Here is a 21776-nt window from a genome sequence, read left to right as displayed (position 1 = left end):
ATGAAGTAACATTAAACGTTACGGGGAAAGGGGCAGGACAAGTTAATGTAACCATAACGAGTTCTGCTAATATATTCGATGTCAGTCCGGGCGAGGGCAGTATATACGGAGGGACCAATGTGACTATAATGGGAAACGGATTCAATGCTGAAACCTGTGGCGTCACCATTGACAACGTGGATTGCGTGGTAGTTCAGGAGCTGACAACGCTTAACTCGTAAGTTATAGCTAAATGTAAGGATAGCATGATGGAAATTGTTAATTTTGCGTGGAATTCAGTTGATTCGCAATTTACAACAAGAGAATATTGATGTGTAAAAGTAAAAAGTTTTATTCTATTCAAAGTTGATCCGGCGAGTGTGACGTGTGAATCAGAGATATAGAAACATACGCCGAAACGTAGATTGTTTTAAAACTATAATGGTGCTTCTCTATCGATGGCAGGTGAAACTTACTAAAATCATATTTGTTCTTTCATATTAAGTAGCAGTGGATACTAGTCTTGTTTAAAATTTGCTGAATACAGGGTTGAAAATCATAATTTTTCCTTCAAACCGAGTATTTTTCTTTCGTGCTCAGGAGAAAAGACAAAGTTTTTTTTCTCACGCCGGGGCATAGTATAGGTCCATATACTGATTTTTTAAAATAGTTTTTCTTTCTCCTGCAGTAATATGCCGTTAGTTGAACCATTACTAGGCGATAGCTAGGTTCTTAAATGGACATCATCAACTCAATCTCCTGAAATATCAATTCGGGCGAACATAGGTTAACGTTGTATTCTTGTCACAATTCCCAGGTTGGTGTGTGCAACGGGTCCTCATGCCGAGATAACGGATGCTGATTTAGTAGTGACCTGTGGCAACACAGTGTATAATTCTAGTAAATACAGTTACAGCAACAACAGCACACCCGCCATCACCACGGTTACCCCGACGACGTCAATCACCGGACAAAACATCACCCTCCATGGTACTGGGTTTGACTCCGATGCCGACCAGAATATGATTAAAGTAGGTGGCGTTGAATGTGTTATACAGACTGTTTCCGACACCCAAATAGAATGCACGCTCGGAAGTAAGATGGCTGGGACATATAACCTGGAACTCCTCGTTATTGGCAACGGCCTCGCGAGAGATGACATAGAGATCACATACGACCTAGCACTGGACAGCATAACACCTGTAACAGGTAGGTTTGTTTAGTGTGTCATTGACGTATTACACCTGTAACAGGTAGGCTTGTGTAGTGTTATTGACGTGTTACACCTGTAACAGGTAGGTTTGTGTAGTGTGTCATTGACGTATTACACCTATAACAGGTAGGATTGTGTAGTGTAGTATTGACTATTACACCTGTAACAGGTAGGATTGTGTAGTGTGTTATTGACGTATTACACCTGTAACAGGTAGGATTGTATAATGTGTTATTGACGTATTACACCTGTAACAGGTAGAATGGTGTAGTATGTTATTGACGTATTACACCTGTAACAGGTAGGATTGTGTAGTGTGGTATTGACGTATTAAACCTGTAACAGGTAGGATTGTGTAGTGTGTTATTGACATATTACACCTGTAACAGGTAGGATTGTGTAGTGTGTTATTGACGTATTACACCTGTAACAGGTAGGATTGTGTAGTGTGTTATTGACGTATTACACCTGTAACAGGTAGGATTGTGTAGTGTGTTATTGACGTATTACACCTGTAACAGGTAGGATTGTGTAGTGTTATTGACGTATTACACCTGTAACATGTAGGATTGTGTAATGTGTTATTGACGTATTACACCTGTTACAGGTAGGATTGTGTAGTGTTATTGACGTATTACACCTGTAACAGGTAGGATTGTGTAGTGTGTTATTGACGTATTACACCTGTACTGTAACAGGTAGGATTGTGTAGTGTAGTATTGACGTATTACACCTGTAACAGGTAGGATTGTGTAGTGGTATTGACATATTACACCTGTAAAAGGTAGAATTGTGTAGTATGTTATTGACGTATTACACCTGTAACATGCAGGATTAAGTAGTGGTATTGACGTATTACACCTGTAACAGGTAGAATTGTGTAGTATGTTATTGACGTATTACACCTGTAACAGGTAGGCTTGTGTAGTGTTATTGACGTGTTACACCTGTAACAGGTAGGATTGTGTAGTGTGTTATTGACGTGTTACACCTGTAACAGGTAGGCTTGTGTACTGTTATTGACGTATTACACCTGTAACAGGTAGGTTGTGTAGTATGTTATTGACGTATTACACCTGTAACAGGTAGGATTGTGTAGTGTTATTGACGTATTACACCTGTAACAGGTAGGATTGTGTAGTGTTATTGACGTGTTACACCTGTAACAGGTAGGATTGTGTAGTGTGTTATTGACGTATCACACCTGTAACAGGTAGGATTGTGTAGTGGTATTGACATATTACACCTGTAACAGGTAGGATTGTGTAGTGTGTTATTGACGTATTACACCTGTAACAGGTAGGATTGTGTAGTATGTTATTGACGTGTTACACATGTAACATGTAGGATTGTGTAGTGTGGTATTGACGTATTACACATGTAACAGGTAGGATTGTGTAGTGTTATTGACGTATTACACATGTAACAGGTAGGATTGTGTAGTGTGTTATTGACGTGTTACACCTGTAACAGGTAGGATTGTGTAGTGTTATTGACGTATTACACCTGTAACAGGTAGGATTGTGTAGTGTGTTATTGACGTATTACACCTGTAACAGGTAGGATTGTGTAGTATGTTATTGACGTGTTACACATGTAACAGGTAGGATTGTGTAGTGTGTTATTGACGTGTTACACCTGTAACAGGTAGGATTGTGTAGTGTTATTGACGTATTACACCTGTAACAGGTAGGATTGTGTAGTGTGTTATTGACGTATTACACCTGTAACATGTAGGATTGTGTAGTGTTATTGACGTATTACACCTGTAACAGGTAAGATTGTGTAGTATATTATTGACATATTACACCTGTAACAGGTAGGATTGTATAATGTGTTATTGACGTATTACATCTGCAACAGGTAAGATTGTGTAGCATGTTATTGACATATTATACACCTGTAACATGTAGGATTGTATAATGTGTTATTGACGTATTACACCTGTAACAGGTAAGATTGTGTAGTATGTTATTGACATATTACACCTGTAACATGTAGAATGGTATAATGTGTTATTGACGTATTACACCTGTAACAGGTAGGATTGTGTAGTATGTTATTGACGTATTACACCTGTAACAGGTAGGATTGTGTAGTGTTATTGACGTATTACACCTGTAACAGGTAGGTTTGTGTAGTGTGTTATTGACGTATTACACCTGTAACAGGTAGGATTGTGTAGTGTTATTGACGTGTTACACCTGTAACATGTAGGATTGTGTAGTATTTTATTGAGGTATTACACCTGTTACAGGTAGGTTTGTGTTGTATTGTATTGACGTATTACACCTTTAACAGGTGGTAGGATTGTGTAGTGTGTTATTGACGTATTACACCTGTAACATGTAGGCTTGTGTAGTGTTATTGACGTGTTACACCTGTAACAGGTAGAATGTGTAGTATGTTATTGACGTATTACACCTGTAACAGGTAGGATTGTGTAGTATGTTATTGACGTATTACACCTGTAACAGGTAGGATTGTGTAGTGTTATTGACGTGTTACACCTGTAACAAGTAGGATTGTGTATTATGTTATTGACGTATTACACCTGTAACAGGTAGGATTGTGTAGTGTTATTGACGTGTTACACCTGTAACAGGTAGGATTGTGTAATGTTATTGACGTGTTACACCTGTAACAGGTAGGATTGTGTAGTGTGTTATTGACGTATTACACCTGTAACAGGTATGATTGTGTAGTATGTTATTGACGTATTACACCTGTAACAGGTAGGATTGTGTAGTGTGGTATTGACGTATTACACCTGTAACAGGTAGGATTGTGTGGTATTTTATTGACGTATTACACCTATAACAGGTAGGCTTGTGTAGTGTTATTGACGTATTACACCTGTTACAGGTATGATTGTGTAATGTGTTCTTGCCTGAATTCATTTTATTACCTGTATTTAAACGATTTCGTAAACGTTTTATTGGCTCTTACACCAGGATAACATGTACTATTTCTGTGACATATACATTATGGTTCATACAATCAGATTTCAATTCGTCACATGCATATATTGAAGATATCTTATTTATCACATACCTATGTAATCTTACAATAGTGATACAACAAATTTCGGTGGATGTTTTCTGTCGGTTTGTATCACACATTTGTGATACAAGATGTTGTATCACCATATTAGCCGGAACTACTTTTAAGGGGAATTCCCTTTTCCATGAAACTAAAAATAGACAGTTCATTGGAAGAAATAAAGTGAAGCTGTATCTTACAACATTGATTAAGAATTATGAAAACAAATTTATTTTTAAATAAATGCATTTACTACAAGTAAAAATCAATTACTTGAATATTTTAAATGTTCGTTTATTTCTCTTGAATAAATATTGTCCTCCGACATTTCTGTCGTCTGCTAGTCTGTTTGATAGCTCATAGTCTATCATCATACCATGGAACTTTCGGACATTAACTTTAAAATTCTTCATGATATTATATTTGATGAAGTGGATAACGAGGAATTTAATGAAAGATCAACGAAAACTCGTGGAGGCAATTCAACTCACCAGAGGTCATTTAATCCAAAACTTTTTGTAAATCCCGAGAATTCATCCAGATGTCCAATCAAATCATTTTAAATTTACGCGAAACACAGGACACACGAAATGAACACTGCATAATCTCCCTTTTATCTTGCTGTCAACCACAACGAGAACGGTTAACGTTGGTTTAAAAATCAGCCAGTGGGGAAAAACAAGCTTTCTGATATGATGAAAACCATGACAAACAATGCCGGTCTTGTTGGGAAAAAGACCAACCAATCCCTCCGAAAAACTCTGTGCACAAAACTTTTGCATTCTGGCGTAGCACCGACAACAATCATCACTCATGGTCATAAAAATGTCAACAGTGTGAATAATTATGCAGTGGCATCCATGCAGCAGCAACGAGAAATGTGCGAATGTCCCCGAAACATCTTTGTCAACAAAGTCTGACCGATCGACAATTTCTCGTAGTGAAGTGGCAAAGAGAAATTCCAGAAATGAAAACGCGGTCGAACCAGTTAAAAACCCAATGCCAAGGTCATCTGGAGATTGTCAAAATCTTGCCACGGGAATGTTTTCTTGGGCAAATATTACTGGCGGCACATTTAACATTTCCTTTCAAATATCTTCCCAATCTTCCTCTCAAGTTATATATCTTCCTAGGAAATATCGTAGAATCACTGACTCTGACGATGACTCGGTGTGACATGTCGCTTGTTTATGTGAATGAATTGCACGCGCTGTGACGTAGTCGCTCAACGACAGCACATTAGCTATATGTCTAGGTATAGAGAATGTGTTTGATGCCATATATATAGGTTTAATTTGATTTTGTTACTATATCCATGCTTAACTAATGCTAAATCAAATTAAATTAAACAGTATTTGTAAAGTTTGCTGCTTGAAGTAAACGATGTTGTATTTTAAATCATAATTAAATGCCGAACACTTTCACTGACAGTTGGGAGAATTTATTAACATATATCTGATTGCAAATAAATGATTTTGCATCAATTAGTGTTGTGATTTTCCTTTACATTATCAGCTTGAAAACAGAAAGGAGTTAATCAGTACAAAAATATTGATAAAGTGTAAACTGGCTAGATCTGTCAACTAGGTCTACACTTTTAATCAGTTGGCGAACTTATGATGACGAGATGACGATTTTTTTCTTTATTGAAAACGAAAATAATACATAGTGATGTGACGCCACTTGAAACCGCAATTGGATTTCATAATTAAGGAAAGTTGTAATTAATAAAGGTATGTGATAAAAGCAAAACCACCCATATGTGTTGATCTGTCGAGTCGGATCGCCCGAGTTTCTTGCGCGGAGGAAAATATCACGTCTCCGCACACTCGTGATATTTTCCTCCGCGCAAGAAACTCGGGCGATCCGACTCGACAGATCAACACATATGGGTGGTTTTGCTTATGTATACCCTCTATTCAGCCGTATGAGATAACGGTTTAGAATTTGGCAATACTAATCTTGTTGATATTATCGATAAAACTCCAACATTCATACGTTGATTATTTCATTTGACTTCTGGCTTCCAACTTATATCCTTTTTCAGGCAGTTTCCCAGGTGGCCAGCTACTGACATTGTCGGGATCAGGATTTGACTCGGCGGCCGTCGTGACCGTGTGTGATAACACGTGCGTGGTCGATCCTAGAGTACCAGTTAAGGAGGATACATTCGTGTGCTTTACTCCTGCAACAAACGCGTTAGGTAAGTCAAGAACGTAAGAAACAACAAATCAAAGACATAAACATATGACAAGTGTCTCTTAGTTCACTCAGATATGCATGGCAAAGTTATTTTGTAATAATTATTTTTTCTTTGTTTTCATGGTAAATACTCAAATGTGATTGGTCGAACAATTCTTTTCATTCTTCTATGAAAGAAATTCCGAGAATGGCGCGAAAAATGTGACGTCACAATACGACAATTGACGACGCGTATTGATTTGAGAAAAAGAATCCCATTTAAAACCAGTCAAATTGTACATAAAGCATGTTTTAAATTAGAAAATCATTTTCAAAAATTAATTATAAGCGTTGATGTCAATTTTTTTTAGTTTCATCGGGGTATGAAACAACTTACAGAAGTTTGCAAACAAAATGTGTTTCATACCCCGATGAAACTAAAAAAAATGACACCAATGCTTAAATGATGTTATGGTATGTTGTGTGGTGATGATAAAATTATATGATGTGATAGTATAGTATGTTTTTTTATGATTGTATAGTATGTTGTGTAGTGATGGTATGTTGTGATGGTATCGTATGTTTTCTAATGATGTGGTGTAATGATGATATGTTGTGTAATGATGGAATGATATGTTGTGCACGACATTTTGATACAACAGGCAAGCATGACTGGCGCATTTACGAGTCATATAATGATGACGGAATGTATTTTATATTTAAGGTTCGACCGAAGTTTGTGACATAAAGATTGAACTGAACACGGTTTCCAGATCATTGACTGGTGCCTATACCTACGATTTGTCTCTGACCCCAACGATAACCGGAATTACTCCTACCCGAGGGGGGACAGCTGGGGGAACCTCACTAACTATCAATGGTACAGGGTTTGGGTAAGTTTACCGGGAACACTATGAATATGACGGGCAAACTGCCGCCACCATAATGCTAAACCAATACAGTACAAAACAGAAAGGTGCATGAATATAATTAATCCGAAGGCCTTGACTTTGCTAACAATAACTGAATAAGTTATTGTTAAATTTGAATAAGTTATTGTTAAATTTTGTATGATACACTGGCAAGTATACGGAGTATAGGAGTTATTACCTATGTTACCTTATAGATTACTATAAGGTCTCATTGTTATGACGGTATTCTCGGTATTTGTCAACTAATAGGATATCTTTGGCGACCATTAATTTAACCCATAGTATGAGAGTAATGACATTTAATTTGACTAATTAATTTACAGATCCACCTTGGACGATGTATCAGTCTCTATCAATGGATCTGTCTGTGTGGTTCAATCTGTAATACCAACAAAGATCATTTGTCAGACAGGTCCCCACCGCACCACGGCCAAAAATGATGTGCGGGTGGAAATCTCTGGTAACGGAATGGCAGCGAAACAGGTAAGTGATGCCAGCGTCCGGGTACTATTTTAACCCTGACACTCATACTATTATTATGTGTGTATTTTATACAGTGCGCTCGTTTTACTTTCTGTTGAGAATAACAGCATTGTGTTCTCACTTCCGCCCCAACTTGTAATACTGTTGTCAAAGTTCGTCAGACACCAGTATATCTTTATACAGTGATTTTAGTTCGTCAACTCTGTGGTTCTGTCTCGACTTTTGTGGCTGGCTACAGATCAATAAGATGACAGCATAATCGATAAAGTTCAACATTTTAATATTTTCAAAATATAATAGCGATGAGAAGATGAAAACCCCTGGCACTCCCTGGAGATAAGTATACACAAAAATACCCCTACTATAGCACGCCTACAATGAGAAAAGACAACTCAAATTATCAATATTCAGACTCCATATCAATATTTTGATTTGTAGACCACGGATGACTTTGAATATATAGACCGATGGTCATCGCCGTTTACCTGGGGAAATGAGCCACTCCCTGTTGCCGGGGATTTTGTGGTGATCGGGAAAGGCCAGACCATTCTATTGGATACGGATACACCGATACTAAATGTTCTTCTCATTCAAGGTTTGGTTTAGTTTTATTTTGTTAGCGTCCTATCAACAGCTAAATCAAAATACTGTTTGAGTTGTGTTTACTTTTGAAGTGCGACAAAGCAATTTGAAAGTAATGTTTTGCTGCACTACAATTGTTTTGCCCAAGCAGAGCTCGTATGTCTCCTTGCGCCTAATTGATGATGATTTTGTTTTCTAAATCTGCAGGCGGTAAGCTGTTATTTGACGAGACGAAACCGTCTATTAATTTAAACGCGGAATACATTCTCATCACTGACAACGGAGCCATGCAGGTACGTCACGTGTTTACAAACGAACTCCACCTGAGCGGGAACACCATATGGAATTTCACAGTGAAAATGAGTGGAGAAGTCGCTTTAGACATTTTATTACGCCAGTGTGTTATACTTAGGTAAAATTGGATAAGAGAGATGCTGTAGGATTGTAAAGCGTTGAATGGAGCCAGACGTGTATGTAGTGTGACGGTTATCGCAATACCCACAAAGCTCTTGCCACTGAAAGTCATTTGTTCAATTTTAATTTAGGGGCATTTTTCATAATTAATCACTAAGTAAGCCGTTTCCTTCCACAGTTAGTCGGCCACACTTTTCACTCCTTCCCTCCCAACCTACAAGACGTTGCGTGAGGTTTTCTGTACCATACCTGTGGATAACGTTCTTATCGGTTATTGCGTCAATGGTTATATTTTAATGTTTACCTTGCTGCCATTAGTTACCCATATAATCCTATAAAACCATGTATATTTCTACTTACTGAAGCGTGAACATCAGCCCCAATGCATGTAATAACTCATTTACCGTTAAACACGTTTTCATTGGATGGAATTCCTAAAATAGGATTTTATAATACCTTGTTAAGTCTAGGCTACTTTTCGAAACTGTTCATATCGACGAAATTCTGAAGGATGTTGGCATGTTACACATGATTTAGGTAATGATAACCAGTTCGTTCTGAAGTAAACAGGATTGTACCAATATATATCCACATTTTAACATGTTCGTTTGTTTGATATTGTTTCGTTTTGCCAATGTTACTCACCTTTTCTACCTTGATGACCATTATAGTGCTGTTTGATTGTTAGAAACTTACTATATGCATATATGCATATCATTCTATTGGAATATGCAGGCTGGTACGGAAGAGGAGCCGTATGACGCTAGTCATACCGTTACAATCACACTTCATGGTGGAATGAAGGATAAGGAACTACCACTCTGTGGGTCCAAGTGCCTTTGTCTTTTACACGGAACCCTGGGCCTTTTTGGTAAAAAGATTATTGTAATTGTTTTGTTCTTTATGGAGAAAAAGAGCAATGCAGCCAGCATATAGTGGGTTAAACGGACCCTTTATCAGTATAAACAGATGTATATTTGTCTGGGAAAATAGTGTAATACTATACGTTACCTTAACTAGCTACATCTCGTAACACACGAGTTTCGTTCTTATCTTTTATCCAATTTGAACAGCTGTAATACATGGAGCTTTTATAACAACAAACCATGTCATTCCTTTCCAATTTTACTATAGACAATACTTTGAACTATCGAATAGCTGTCGGTCTATATGTATTAGCTTTTCACATACATATATTAACTCATTGTCGAATATATACTATTTTATAGGGGATTTCGAAGTGTTTCATTAGTTCATACAACTTTCAGAATATATATGTTTATGTGTAACGATATTGGGCATATGATACACTAAAAACTTTTTAAAAACTTTCACTCTCTTCTCGCATTCTTAGGCGCCCCGCAACCAGTAAGCTGGAGTAAATTGGCGTCTACTGCTGTGGCGGGCAGCAACAAAGTTACTCTTTTGCAACCAGTTAACTGGGAATCTGGGAACGAGGTAGTTATAGCTACTACTGGGTCAAAGTTCAAGGTTCACGAGACGGAAAAGATGGAGATTGCCGAAGTTAGTCCGGACAGACAAACAGTAACCTTCACGGAACAACTGAAATACAAACACATTGGTGAAACTGAGATGTTTGGTGACATCAAGGTCGAGTTACGGGGAGAAGTAGGTCTCCTCACACACAACATCAAAGTCAAAGGCAGTATTGATGGTCAATGGAAAGAAACCATACCAGCCTGTCCTAGAAACTTTAATGCAGGTAACTGTCTGTATATATAAACTTAACGTACTGGAACGAAAATTACTATCAGCTAATGCGCCTATACAATTTCAAAAATGTTGGTAGCTACAAACATGGCAATGATTTATTTAAAATCTATTTCATTTACATTCAAGGATAAAAATAAATACAAATAAAATATGACTCTCTTAAGATAGTCAAATGTCTCATCTAATTTGTGACGAGCATGGATGGATTAACGAGTTTCCCACTGTCCCTTACTCGATTAGATTGTGTTAGATAACATTATATATGTAAACCTCTTGTATATGGCTGTCATGTCACGTAATAAATCATTGACGTTCCCAGGAGAGTTCAAGGTCCAGTCGTGCTTTCAAGGCGTGTTTGGCGAAGAGGATGGGAGTGATGAATTTGGTGGAACTGTATTGATTCATGGATTGGCCGATCTCCCAGTAACGGCAAGAATTAGTAATGTCGAGTTTGTCCATGTAGGACAGGCGTTCAGGTAACATTCATCAATTATCACTTTTAGGTGACGCGGTATTTTGAACCAATACTTCACATACTGTGCACGAAGAGCCTTTTGAGTCTTAAGAATGCATCGTAATAACTAAGAAATGCTAATATTGTTAAGATCATTTAGAATACTCGATAGTATTCGACTAATGTCTGCTACCGGATACCACAAAATAACCACACTCGCCAGACAAGTTCGCAGTCTCCCAAAACACACTCAGTTTACCACACGCCTGTACCTCACACACATGGGAGGCTGCCCTAAAATGACCATAACTAACACTTATTTTAGGATAAAACAAATGTATCTGTCTGTGATTCGATACTGCAGGCTTGGAAGATATCCTGTACACTTCCACATAAATGGCGACGAGTCGGACTCCTACGTCAGAGGGTGTTCCATACATAAGGCGTTTAACAGAGCTATCGTCATCCACGGCACCAACTATCTCCTGGTGGAACACAACGTCATATTCGATGTTATGGGAGGTAATACATCAATTTTGTTTTATAAATCTTAAACGGAAATAAAAGTTTAGTATATAGATGTACAAAACGAACAATTAATATAGACATAGAACATATACTTATCAAAATAAACGTAAAAGAGGACTTCAATATAAAAATAATATATGCATAGATTTTACATCCAAAATATAACAATATTTACACGTATGTGAACAGACAGTGTGACCAATTTAGTACCCATTTTATATACAAAACTAAACCATCCGTATTGTTTTGAACCCGACGGGTAGTGTAACCAAATTTAGTACCCATTTTATATACATAAGTAAACAATCAGTGATAGTTTAAACCAGACACATAGTTTTGATGACCAAATATATCTGCAGGTTTTAACGGTATTACACAATAAAGAAAACGGACCATACAAATCAATCTGAAACCCTACTGTATCAGCAAATACATCAACTTTATTGTTATTACATTAAGGCCCATCTACACCTTACAGGTCAATAGGACCAATCAATTGTGGACAAAACAGGTACACATGCTTTGAGAACAAGGGTGTATATTATAGCCGACCCCTTCTCTCTCTACTATTAAACCTGTATTTTAGTTCCCAATTGCACCGCAAAATAAACTCGCTGTAAAATATCCATCAAGACCGGAAGTACCATAATTATATATTGTAGTGAAGAATTCAGTTCCGTAAGATTATCTCTTAATTGAGTAACTCCATATCTTTATACAGGAGCCTTGTTCCTGGAAGATGGTGTTGAGATCGGCAATATTCTGCAGTACAATTTAAATGTGAAAGTCAAACCGAGCACTAGCCTTCTCAATGACGATGTGACTCCCGCGGCATATTGGGTTACCAATCCGAACAACACCGTGAGACATAATGCTGCAGCCGGAGGCTCACATTTCGGATTCTGGTACCGAATGCATGACCATCCGGACGGTCAGTCTTTCACGAAACATTCATGCCCACGGCTTGTTCCACTGGGTGAATTTACTAATAATTCTGCTCATTCGTTCGGGAGGATGGGTTTGTGGTTATTTCAGAAGTACACACCAAAGAAGACTGGTGCCTGTGGGAGTACCGAAGACGAGCCGGCTGTTTTCCGGAATTCTACATTTTGGAACTGTGATAAAGGAGCGGAATGGGTAGAAGGTGGATCTATTGTGTTTGACAGATTTGTACTTGCTGACAATACAGCTGCCAATTTCGAAGGGAAACTGATTAAAGATGGAAGTAAGCCGATGATAAGTAATTCTATCTTTATTGCCTACAGTACCACGACAGACACCAACAGCTGTTCGAGTCATTCGGTCGTATTGCCTTATAACGGACATAGGATGGAACTCAAAGGTAACACTTTCATAAATCACGTGACCTACGGCAGCTGTGAACCCGTATGTATTGTATTCACAAGTGTGCAGGGAACATGCTCCATCGAATGTGGTGGATTTAAAACTACAATATCAGAAACCGTTCTTATCAATTCACCAAACCGTGTAAAATATCGTTGGTTAGCTGAGGGATATATCGTCGACAGTGACGGGACTTTCATCAGTGACGGATCCTTTCCTAATGGAGGGGTGATTGTAACAACGGCAGGGACAAATCCGCCTTCGTGTGTACACAAGGACTCCTTTTCGCTGGGCCCTGTCAATGGTAGTGTCTGTCCTTTATCTGTGACATTTCATCGGTTTGCACTCAACAACATTGTGCCAACATCAATCATGTACAAATCCTTGATTATAAGAAACATGTACGGTGAAGCCATTTACCCATATATGAAAAAGAGAGTGACACACCCGCGGGGCTGGATGGGCTTAGTACCGGACGGGTTAGAGACCGAATTCGAGTTTGAAAATGCCGGTCACTTGACTAACATCAGTTACACTGCACGCTTTGACCAGTTCAAGGTAAACTGTACTCTCTATCTGCCCCTCTCTCTCTCTGCCTCTCTCTCTCTCTGCCTCTCTCTCTTTCTCTCTCTCTCTCTCTCACACACACACACACACACACACACACACACACACACACAATACTGTGCTCTTTCTGTGTGCGTGTTTGTCTCTCTCTCTCTCTGCCCCTCTCTCATTTTCCTCCTCTGTCTTTCTCTGCCTCTCTCTTTGCCTCTCTCTCTGCCTCTCTCTCTCTCATACACACAATACTGTGCTCTTTCTGTGTGTGTTTCTCTCTCTCTTTACCCCGTGTCTCTCTATCCGCCCCATCTCTCTCTGCCCCCTCTCTCTCCGCCCCCTCTCTCTACCCCCTCCCCCCTCTGCCCCCTCTCACACACACACACATACAATAATGTGCTCTTTCTGTGTCTCTTTCTTTGTAAATTCGTATTCACGACGTGTCATATTTAACAATATTCATATCTATACTAAAAGCATTGTTCATCTGTTTGTCCCCATATCTATACTAAAAGCGTTGTCTATCTGTTTGTCCCCCATATCTATACTAAATGTTCATTTTTTTGTCCCCATATCTATACCAAAAGCGTTGTTCATCTACTTGTCCCCCCATCTTTTTTTGACGATTTATTTTTATCATTTACAGAACGGAGACTCTCTAACGATCGTACAAAGTGTGAACACGGTTCCTGATTTTGTCAATGTAGTGTCCTCTGGAGGTTCTTCTGGAGTCAATGTAACATCGTTTGTACAGGGAGTTCACAGCAATGGTGACTGGATGTATAATGGTGACAAGTTAAAGTACTATAGTAAGTATTCAACATGTAACTACCACTGAATGTCGTAAGTAGATTTGTAACACTACTGAATGTTGTAAGTGGATCTGTAATACTATTGTGTGTTATAATATATGTAATACGACTGTTTTTTTGTAATAGTTATGTATAATAATACTGTATATTGTAAGTAGATATGTAATACTCCTGTATATTGAAAGTAGATATGTAGTACAACTGTATATTGTAATTAGATATGTAATACTCCTGTATATTGTAAGTAGATATGTAATACTCTGTATATTGTAAGTAGGTATATAATACTCCTGTATATTGTAAGTAGATATGTACTACTCCTGTATAGTGTAAGTAGATATGTAGTACAACTGTATATTGTAAGTAAATATGTAGTACAACTGTATATTGTAATTAGATATGTAATACTCCTGTATATTGTAAGTAGATATGTAATACTCTGTATATTGTAAGTAGATATGTAATACTCCTGTATATTGTAAGTAGATATGTAATACTCCTGTATATTGTAAGTAGATATGTAATACTCCTGTATATTGTAAGTATATATGTAATACAACTGTATATTGTTAGTAGATATATAATACTCCTGTATATTGTAAGTAGATATGTAATACCCTGTATGTTGTAAGTAGATATGTAATACTCCTGTATATTGTAAGTAGATATGTAATACTCTGTATATTGTAATTAGATATGTAATACTCTGTATATTGTAAGTAGATATGTAATACTCCTGTATATTGTAAGTAGATATGTAATACTCCTGTATATTGTAAGTAGATATGTAATACTCCTGTATATTGTAAGTAGATATGTAATACTCCTGTATATTGTAAGTAGATATGTAGTACAACTGTATGATTATCGTCCCCATATCTAGTGTCCTAATGGTATATTCCATCCGTCGGACATCGACATGTCATAAAATAAGGCCTGCTGTATTCGCTGAAATTAATATTCTGCCTTGTCTGCTATTTAGGGGACACGGAAGAAAGAAAAAAAGGTAGTCTGTCCCAATTAAAACAATTGTGATATCAATACTTCCTTGTTTGCTCGCTGTTCCGTCTTTCGGTATATTGATTTCTTGTATATGTATGTATTTGACATCCATCCACATACGACCCTGGCTGGCGCGAGGACGTTGAATGATAGAATCAAAACAGCCATTATCCCAGTTCTGATTCCACAGCATTAAAGCGTACACGAGGATGCCGTCGATTGCTTGTTTTGTATATCTCTCTCTTGTCATTGTCGGCTATATATACACATTTATCTGTTTTCTGCATGATGCAATAAGCATGATCTAATTTATGATAAAATTTGTTACCTTTTTTAATAACGTTAAATAGAAGAAATTAAGAATAAATAATGTTTGATTTTAACCTGTAGTATCGGGAGATGATCTTGACGAGAGGATCGACAGACCTGTAAATTTCCAGGCGTTGCGGTGTTATTACGAGAAGTGCATTCCTCCCCCTGCCGTTGGTACTGACCCTCCAGTGACCTCTCGTCCAAACAGATATTTATTGTGGAACGATACTAACACATGGAGTGATATCGGTGCAGCTGTACCAACCGAAGGAAGCAACGTTACTATACCTATAGGTAATTACTGAATCAAAATGCAACAACCAGAGTATCGAATATGATACCAATATAAACCCCATACGGAGTTAATATTGCAGTTTTATTAAGAGTTTCCTTAATTCTCAGAAAACCGTCGTTAACATTGATTGTTGATTGCGTATTGTTGTATTTGTGTCATTTTAACGTAAAAGTTTTGACCACATTGTAATTGTTATTGTTGATAGTGTGTTTTTTCGGTCACATTAGATTTCTGGGTTGTGGCTGTTGATCTACATATCAGTCTGGATGTACTGACCATAGAAGGTTCACTGGAATTCGTCGACCAGTCATTCTCCGGAAGTGGAACACATTCCGTCTCATTGCGGCACCTAGAGGTGGCAGGTAGTGGTCGCCTGGTCGTCGGCTGGGAAAATTCTCCTTTCACCGGTGAATTTGAATTAATTCTTAGAGGGGCTCACAACAGCGCAGAGTTTGGAGGACGTGGTGGGCCGCCTAAAGGAGCAAAGTCATTTGGTATGTTAGATTATATCAATCGATAAAGGTTGTGTAGAAAAGGGAAAAAATTGAATATAAACCAGCCTTGGCACTTCTTTTGTAGATAGTTTGTTATGTTCAAGCCCACCATAATCAGATGGTGTACAATTTTACTGCCTTTCATCTGAGGTCCGTCTGCCATATATCGTATCTTTCGTAAAACATTGGGTCATACCTATTTGATTATCGTTCGTCGGTTCATCCGCTTGATTATTTGAAAAGAAAAGAAAAAAAGTAGCGCCCAACTTTATCATCAAGGAAAATTGACGAATTCTGATTGATATTTTGCAGGGCCAGAATTAAGAAAAATGTCCTATTCCACTTCTCGCACATACCGAGCCCAATAATCATGCTTTCCGTCCGTGGTCTGTCGTCATTCCGCCTGCTAATTATTTATTCCGTAAAATCTCGAACAAAATATTGCTAAAAACTTCTGGAAATTTAACTTAAGAATTATATTTATAGGTGGATTTTTGTTGAATATTAAACAAAATGATGGTAGTTTGATTTCTAATCATTTCTGTAATGAATGTTCGCAAATGTCTATATATGTTTTACTTTGTTTTCCGGTTATCAATTTGAACACTGTTCAGGAAAAAAAAGGAGCAACATGGGACATCTTTAATTTAGACAAAAGAAATTTGTTTCCTTATACTTCTTATATCGGAGCCCATCGATCCATTGTTATGTGATGAAATACGTGTCCTGATATGTCTTATGTTTGAGCCCATTGTTCCATTGCTGCTTTGTCACATACATTTAAGGTAATGACTAAAACAGCAGAAAGGCGATTTAAAAGCCTTTTTAACTGTAGATATCTAGATCAATAGGAATTTTTAGGTTCGTCATTGCTTCTAGTTTTACATAACCAATGTTGACACAGACATATTTTAAAACGTAACGACAGAAAATAACAGAAAAGTTTGAGAGGATAATACAAAACAAAACTCCGACGAAGATAAAGTCATACAATACTGGACGCTAAGATCGATTATATGACTAGCCGTTCTTAAGAAATCCAATATTATCAACTAGACTAAAGTATGTGTATTTTGCTTATCCACGTCGAGATTGAATTAACTTATTCCTATTTCGATTTTGATCGCCTATTGGCATCAGAACCTTAGGCCCCTTTAATTACTGACTAGTACTAGAAGGACCAAACAACCGTATGATGCAGTTTGGCTTACTAATACTAAATGTAAACATATTAACACATAAGGTGGTAATGTCTTTGTGAAATCCCCTTATACAGTGTCATGGGGAGCGGTGGAGATGCACGGACAAGATGTGGGCGTACCGTGGACCACTCTCGCCAGCACTGTTAACCCAGGAGCTACGTCAATAACTCTGTCAGAGTCGGTTGCATGGGACATTGGCAGTGAAATCGTTGTGGCACCAACAAGTTATGACATGTGGGAATCCGAGACATTCAGAATCACTTCAATATCGACCGACCGGAAAACTCTAAATTTGAATGCTTCAATTCAATATGTACACAGTGGTAAGCTTTTAACTATACTTTCATTGTTTACCTGTGAATATAATACATGAGAAATACATCATATTTCCGTAGTGACGCTAATATTAAGATATTTTGCATAACCAGAAATTAACACCAAGATTACTCAGGGTGTTATTTTGACTGGAGGTTAACGTTAATCCGTTTCAATTGCACCAGGAATCACGGAGAATATAGGGGATTTAAATATCGCCATGTCGGCTGAGGTGGGGCTCCTGACCCGTAATATAAAGATTTGTGGCGAACGTTACTCAGACCAGGACAAACAGGCATTTGGAGGCCGCGTTCTCATTGGCACCAATGACGACGGTACTGGTAAGTTAGTAATTTGAGGTTATAACTTGCAATTGTGGTATTGATAAGGATACGTTGGTTTTGATTGGTTATTATCGTGGTATACTGACCAATTAACGGACAAAACGTTTAAAAATTAACGTTTAAAACAGTTCACACTTAAATCGTCTATTACATCCTTGCCAATATTATTTTCACAAAATGATTGAATTTATATATTGTAGACCATATCTCGTAATTTCACTGTGTATTTGTTTCCTCTTTTGATCGTCATAATCATTTTAATAACATGATTTAACTTTGTATTGTTTCACGCATTGTCAAGGTCATTAAAGACAGACGCATGTTTGTGTCATCACCTTTCCATCCTACCGACGGACTTATTTGTGGTGTAGTCACATTGACATTCCACCTGGTCACTTACGGACTCAATTGTGATCCAACAACCTTGACATATCACTTGGTCACTGACGGACTCAATTGTGATATCATCACCTACTTGACATTCCATCTGGTCACTGACAGACTCCTTGGCGGTATAATCATTTCTTTAGACATGCCACCTAGCCACAACTTACTGAAAACGTTCCGTAATGACCCAGGAACATTATGCTGAGCTAAGCAGAAATCATTTTAAAATCATATCAATAGAAGCTAAACGCATAAAATGTCTTAAAAGTAGTCGTTAAAACTTGATTACAATTTTGTAAATGATACTTTAAAGTATAAGTAGGTACTTATCAAGTAATAACCCAAACCCTAAATTGTTTGTCCTGTCTTTTTCACAGGCTATGGTCGGTTTTCTAATGTCCAGTTCTGCTACATGGGTCAAGATGGATTTAATGAGGAATATGATCCACGCTGGTCACTAGCCTTTCTTGATCTCGGAGAAGTCAACGATTTGCGTCCGTCCTCTGTCACAAAATGTTCCTTCGTCAATAGTTATTCGCCAGCCATTGGCGTATCGGGTACAAACAGTCTTCTGCTGAAGGACAATGTTATTTATCGAATACTCTACGCAGGTAAGATATTAAACGTTATTTTATGTTAGGCGTCCCGAATTATTACTTCCTGAACATCTCATCAAGGCTTGAAGGGCAAGGTAATAGTGCATACTGACATATAAAATGTATCGTTTAAGGCACATCGGAAATCCGTCAAAACCAAAGGATACAAAAGACACCATGCCGGATAAGTATATCTAAGTCAAATGGACACAATTGAAACACCAGAACAAAACAAAGTACTCCTAGCAAACCACAGCGAGTAATAAGGAATCTGAAAATCCGGGATGCTGAGAATCTTGACTTTTTATAATTTGTTATCAGCTCAGTTTGCCAGAAAATATCAATAAAATTTCAACCAAACCTAACTTATAGCTGCATTGCAGTATTAAAATTCTCACCACACCCTACATATTTAATGAATGACGTTGTTTTGCTTAAAGTTTGAGAAATTTATGTCAAATCTATATTGCTTCTCCGATTAATTTACAATGTAGTTTCAATTGGAATTCATTCTATAATTAATACGATTATTCTGTCATTTTCGGTGAATATAAAGAATAAGTGGTTTTGCGAAATTTGATATTTTCAATATTTCCAGGTGTCTGTTATGTATACGTCCGTGCTATCAAAAGGAGGTTTTAGTGGTGGTTTTGTGGGGAAAACCTAGTTTAGTTTCCTTACACGAAGTATATCGGCAAAGTAGGGCGGGCAAGACATATAATTACGTGTGATTCTTATTTTTGTTTAATTTCGAGTTTTCCGTTAGGAATAATAAAAAAAAGGACTATATGATGTTGTCAGCTGTTAATTCCAAAGCATCCAAGGAGTTATTTCCGGAGGTTTGTTGGTTGAGTTATTAAGCGGTCAATGACATATCTATTTATCATAATGTGTTTTAAGGAGGTGCAGACACCCTGACGTTACAAAAAGGTTTCAATCAACTTAAAATTTACTAACCTGAGCAATTTGAATTTTTTTCTGTGTTGAACTTTTCAGGTTAATAAAGCAAAGTACACATCTTTAAGAACGTTTACACTTGACCTGTAATGGTGGTCAAGGTAATCAGTGTTTGAATTGTTTGGATGAGATATCTTTGGGCTATATTTGTTGAGTGTAAATTTTCCTTCTTGCCTATAGGTATGGTGATATCAGGAGCTGACATACAAGTTGTCAACAACCTGTTAATCCTACTGCAGTGGGAAGGTGCATATCTAAACCGTTCAGAACCTTTCAACGTAAGGTACAATGGATTGGTCGACAGTCTGCTTTCAACGAACCTAACACTGGTGGGGAATCACGCAGCAGGAGCAGAAAGGATCGCATACCATATCGTCGGGGAGGATTGCCATGCTGGTGTTACTCAGTTCAGAGAAAACGTGGCTCATTCGAGTCTGATTGGCGTCGGCCTTGTGGCACAAGACAGACCCAGAAAGGATTGTATGCAATTCTCAGGGTTTACTATTTATCGATGTTTCGATTATGGTGTGTACTTGAACCAGCCTGCCTCTCTGATTATATCAGACCTGATATCAGTTGATAACGGTGTTGGAGTTTTCCCTATTATATATGGCCCTTCCGCTACAAGACACGAGTACGGTGACAGATCCTTTAAAATATCCAACTCAACAATTGTCGGACGTTCGAGCATATTTGACTGTGCACGTGACAGGAAATCGAACCTTATCAATGACAACATCCGATTAAGTGGCCAGGGACGAGCCAACCAGGTAGATGATGGTGCTAATATTGCGTTGGTGTTTGGAACCTTTTCGTCGGGCTCAAACATGTCTCCAGAAAAACCCTTCGCTAACATCATGTCATATCAAGCTCTGTTCGGCGAAACTATCGTAGAAGGCAAGTATATCTTTGTTTTAGTTCTGGTAAAACCGTGGGACTTCATATTTCCTCGGCTTCTGTCCGTCCACTCAGTTACAAGCATTTTCCCCACGGTATGTTGGTGAAAGTTGGTATGACACGTCGGTATGAGGAGCTACAGATCAACATCTAGTTCCACCAACTCTATTCAGTTCAACTTAATGCATGGTAAGTTGAACTACAACTTCGTCTGTTCATTGGCGTCTCCCGTTACCCGAAGTGTTGGTTAAGACCGGGATGGTCTGTCATACCATTTTCTCAAATGTCAAATGGCTACAATTTGTCCCTGCCACTCACTAGACATTAATTGTTCGCATTTGTTTATACGATAGAATAATTAGTCTCGTGCTTGTTTATACAGCTGAATAATTTGTCTTGTGCTTGTTTATACAGCAGGATAATTTGTCTCGGACTTGATTATACAGCAGGATGATTTGTCTCGTGCTTGTTTATAGAATTGAATGATTTGTCTTGTGCTTGTCGATAATATACCTATATGATTGTTTGGTAGAGGTGTCTGTCGATGATATACCTATATGATTGTTTGGTAGAGGTGACTGTCGATGATACCTATATCATTGTTTAGTAGGGGTGACTGTCGATGATATACCTATATGATTGTTTGGTAGAGGCGACTGTCGATGATATACCTATATGATTGGTTTGGTAGGGGTGACTGTCGATGATATACCTATATG

At 37.9% G+C, this 21776-nt stretch overlaps 1 protein-coding gene across 1 annotated transcript; it reads left to right on the top strand.

Annotated features, from left to right (window-relative positions):
• Positions 1-12556: 12556 nt before the first annotated feature.
• Positions 12557-21479, top strand: LOC117341360 (fibrocystin-L-like). Its single transcript, XM_033903215.1, has 9 exons — positions 12557-13444; positions 14091-14253; positions 15649-15864; positions 16093-16359; positions 17636-17884; positions 18062-18217; positions 18985-19218; positions 20341-21057; positions 21472-21479. Exons 1-9 carry the CDS (start codon positions 12557-12559, stop codon positions 21477-21479), a joined length of 2898 nt encoding a protein of 965 aa, XP_033759106.1.
• Positions 21480-21776: the final 297 nt, after the last annotated feature.

Source organism: Pecten maximus, chromosome 13, assembly GCF_902652985.1.
Source record: "Pecten maximus chromosome 13, xPecMax1.1, whole genome shotgun sequence".
In the NCBI taxonomy this organism is placed as follows: Eukaryota; Metazoa; Mollusca; class Bivalvia; order Pectinida; family Pectinidae; genus Pecten; species Pecten maximus.
This window is presented reverse-complemented; position numbering and strand designations above follow the sequence as displayed.